The sequence below is a fragment of the Pyxicephalus adspersus genome, chromosome 7, assembly GCF_032062135.1.
Source record: "Pyxicephalus adspersus chromosome 7, UCB_Pads_2.0, whole genome shotgun sequence".
NCBI classification, from domain to species: domain Eukaryota; kingdom Metazoa; phylum Chordata; class Amphibia; order Anura; family Pyxicephalidae; genus Pyxicephalus; species Pyxicephalus adspersus.
Window position 1 is genome coordinate 12,608,785 of NC_092864.1, and position 3,050 is coordinate 12,611,834.

A 3,050-nucleotide genomic window follows, 5' to 3' on the forward strand; every position below is an offset into this window, starting at 1 on the left:
GCTTGTGTATACAGGCTGCTTCCATGCTGGCACTTGTAGTTCCCCTATGGCTTGTGTATATAGGCTGCTTCCATGCTGGCTCTTGTAGTTCCCCTATGGCTTGTGTATATAGGCTGCTTCCATGCTGGCTCTTGTGGTTCCCCTATACTTGTGTATATGGGCTGCTTCCATGCTGGCTCTTGTGGTTCCCCTATGGCTTGTGTATATAGGCCGCTTCCATGCTGGCACTTGTAGTTCCTCTATAGCTTGTGTATATAAGCTGCTACCATGCAGGCTCTTGTAGTTCTTCAATAGCTTGTGTATATAGGCCGCTTCCATGCTGGCTCTTGTAGTTCCTCTATAGCTTGTGTATATAGGCTGCTTCCATGCCGGCTCTTGTAGTTCCTCTATAGCTTGTGTATATAGGCCGCTTCCATGCTGGCACTTGTGGTTCCCCTATAGCTTGTGTATATAGGCTGCTTCCAAGCTGGCTCTTGTGGTTCTTCTATAGCTTGTGTATATAGGCTGCTTCCATGCCAGCTCTTGTAGTTCCTCCATAGTTGATGTGTTTTTCTATAGTAATGTCCCCATATTGATTCCTATCCCCCCCCCCCCTTGGTATTGTTAATATTGATCAATATTTTGTGCTGTAAGGTGCGGCCATAATGAGGACGGGTGAAGGAAGCTGCGAGGAGGGAACGTCTATAGAAGCAGCGCTTCCGGAAGAGAGCGTCATAGTAATCAGTGATGACGAGGGGGAAATCTCTGCCCTGGGGAACTCCGTGCTGCTGATAGAAGAAGCTTCTGGTACAAATATACTTCACTGAATCAGCTGATCTTTGCCCCCCACCAATCACATGATCTTACCTAAAACACATGGTCACTTGATGGCCAGGTCCAAATATATAGGCTGCCCTAAAATCTCCCCCCACACCTCTCATTTAATCATAAGACCTTGCCTAAAAGAGAGGTCACATGACAGTATGTCCACTAAACTCCCCTTTAATTACAAGTACTTGGTTAAAACATAGGTCACATGATGGGCCTGGTCCCAATATATAGGCTAACCCCCCAAGAAAGCACACACCTTGTTTAATCACAAGACCTAAATAATGACATGTTGTCCTGTGCCGCCCAATTCCCTCCCCCAGGTGATTAAGGTGGTCACATGACAGGTCTAGCGCAAATATATTTAGGCTAACCCCCCTCCCCCCAGACACAAACTTTTGTTTAAGTGTTTATCAACACGGGGGGACCCTTAATATAACTTTTAGGTCTTCAGGGAACCCGTTCTATAATGACTATGATTCACAGCTCACAGTACATTAGTGTGGTGGTCAGTGGGAAGAATTCCTCTAACATTGCTGGCCATTGGGAAGAATGTCATCCTTACAGATAGCCAAAAAGATCATTGGTGTCACCTAAGCCCCCTCTGCAACCTCTGGAGGAACCCTGGCTGGGAAACACTGACCTAATCACGAGTCTTTCCCTAAAACAGAGGTCACATGATGGGCCTGGTCCTCTCCTCCTCCTGTGTCACTATCTGTCTGTCATTTGCAACCCTTATTTATTGTAGAGCGCTGTGTAATATGTTGGCGCTATATAAATACTGTTTAATAATAAAAATATTCAATTTCTCTTCATCTATGAAATCTTTTAGAACAGTCGGCCACACCGGAGAAGAGGAAATTAGAAGTGCTGGACGATGAGCTTGCCATTACCTTCAGTAAAAAGGCCCATGTGATGCCACATGCCAGATATGACTGCACATCACATCCTTTTGTGTAAGGAGCACACGCTGCAGTCAGTAGAGTGTCCTTGGTGTGCAGTGATCTGTAATACTGACATGGCTGTCTCTGTTCTGTAGGCGGGCAGAGGAGGAGATCTCTTTGCCCTTGGAGCAAAATGCCGACTTCTGTCCTGAATGTTACTGCTACATATGTGACAAGCACGCCTCGGAGGTAAGGAAACCCCTCAAATATGTGTGAGGCAGTAAGCCGGTATAGATTGGCCTTCTATAAGAATCCACTAGAAAGAGTTGTTATTGTTGGGTTTGTACCTTACAGCAATCATATGTACACTCGCACCTTCCTAAAGCAGCCATACATACAGCTCCAACCTGCTTACACCAGTCACATGTACAGGTCTCATAACCTTCCCTGAACACACTGTACAGGTGTAGACACCAGCCGGCCCTCCATACCAGGTGTAGACACCAGCCGGCCCTCCATACCAGGTGTAGACACCAGCCGGCCCTCCATACCAGGTGTAGACACCAGCCGGCCCAGGCATTAGTACCATAGACAGATGAGATGAATAACATGGATTGCTTTGTTACAGCATCACCTTCCTGGGGTAATATATAGTAGGCAGCAGGGATATAAGTAGTTCTTAAAAAATGAAGTGTCGGAAGTAGGAAAACCTTGACAAGGGCCTCATTGTGATGGCTGCAAGACCAGCTTAGACCATAGCAGGTTTGGTTATTTATTTCCCATTTGGTTTAGTATCAGCTAACAAACGTGAACCAAGAAAGGAAGACAAAGGAAGCAGCCAACAAGACATAGGAAGGTTATTCTCTCTGGCCCAATAGCACAAAAGAGCTACCATAAGACATATGTACAATGCTTCTTCACCTTTCCTGGCATCATATGTTGTATCATGGTCAGTGGGGCAGAGCTAAAAGTGTGACTAAAGTCCCAGATCAGGCAGGCCTTTATTGCAGAGAGGGACAGGCGATGTCCTTTCTACGATCATTTTTCTCATCTGCCTGATCGCCAACCAGCCATCAGATTTTAGCTCCAAGCTCCGGGAATTCCCGGCAATTCCAACTTTCTTTTGGACCCTCTGCCCAGACAGCATTTGGGGCTCAACATCTACCTAAATTAAGTTTTTTAATGATTAGTAGACTAAGGATAGAGCACACAGAATGCTGCTAAAAACAAAACAAACCAAACACCTAATGTCCCCTGAAGTGCAGGCTAGGTCTCCCCTGGTGTCTGTACGTACGCGCGGGCTGGTTCTCCCCTGATGTCTGTACGTACGCGCGGGCTGGTTCTCCCCTGATGTCTGTA

The 3,050-nt window shown here is 46.4% G+C and overlaps 1 protein-coding gene across 1 annotated transcript in view; it reads left to right on the top strand.

Moving 5' to 3' along the window:
* Positions 1-3,050, top strand: part of LOC140335100 (uncharacterized) — a 25,449-nt gene that overhangs the window by 605 nt on the left and 21,794 nt on the right. The window contains exons 2-4 of the mRNA XM_072417482.1: positions 634-786; positions 1,640-1,763; positions 1,847-1,940. Of these exons, the coding sequence (XP_072273583.1) occupies positions 645-786; positions 1,640-1,763; positions 1,847-1,940 (360 nt within the window). The 5' untranslated portion in view covers positions 634-644. The remainder of the gene's footprint in view (positions 1-633; positions 787-1,639; positions 1,764-1,846; positions 1,941-3,050) is intronic.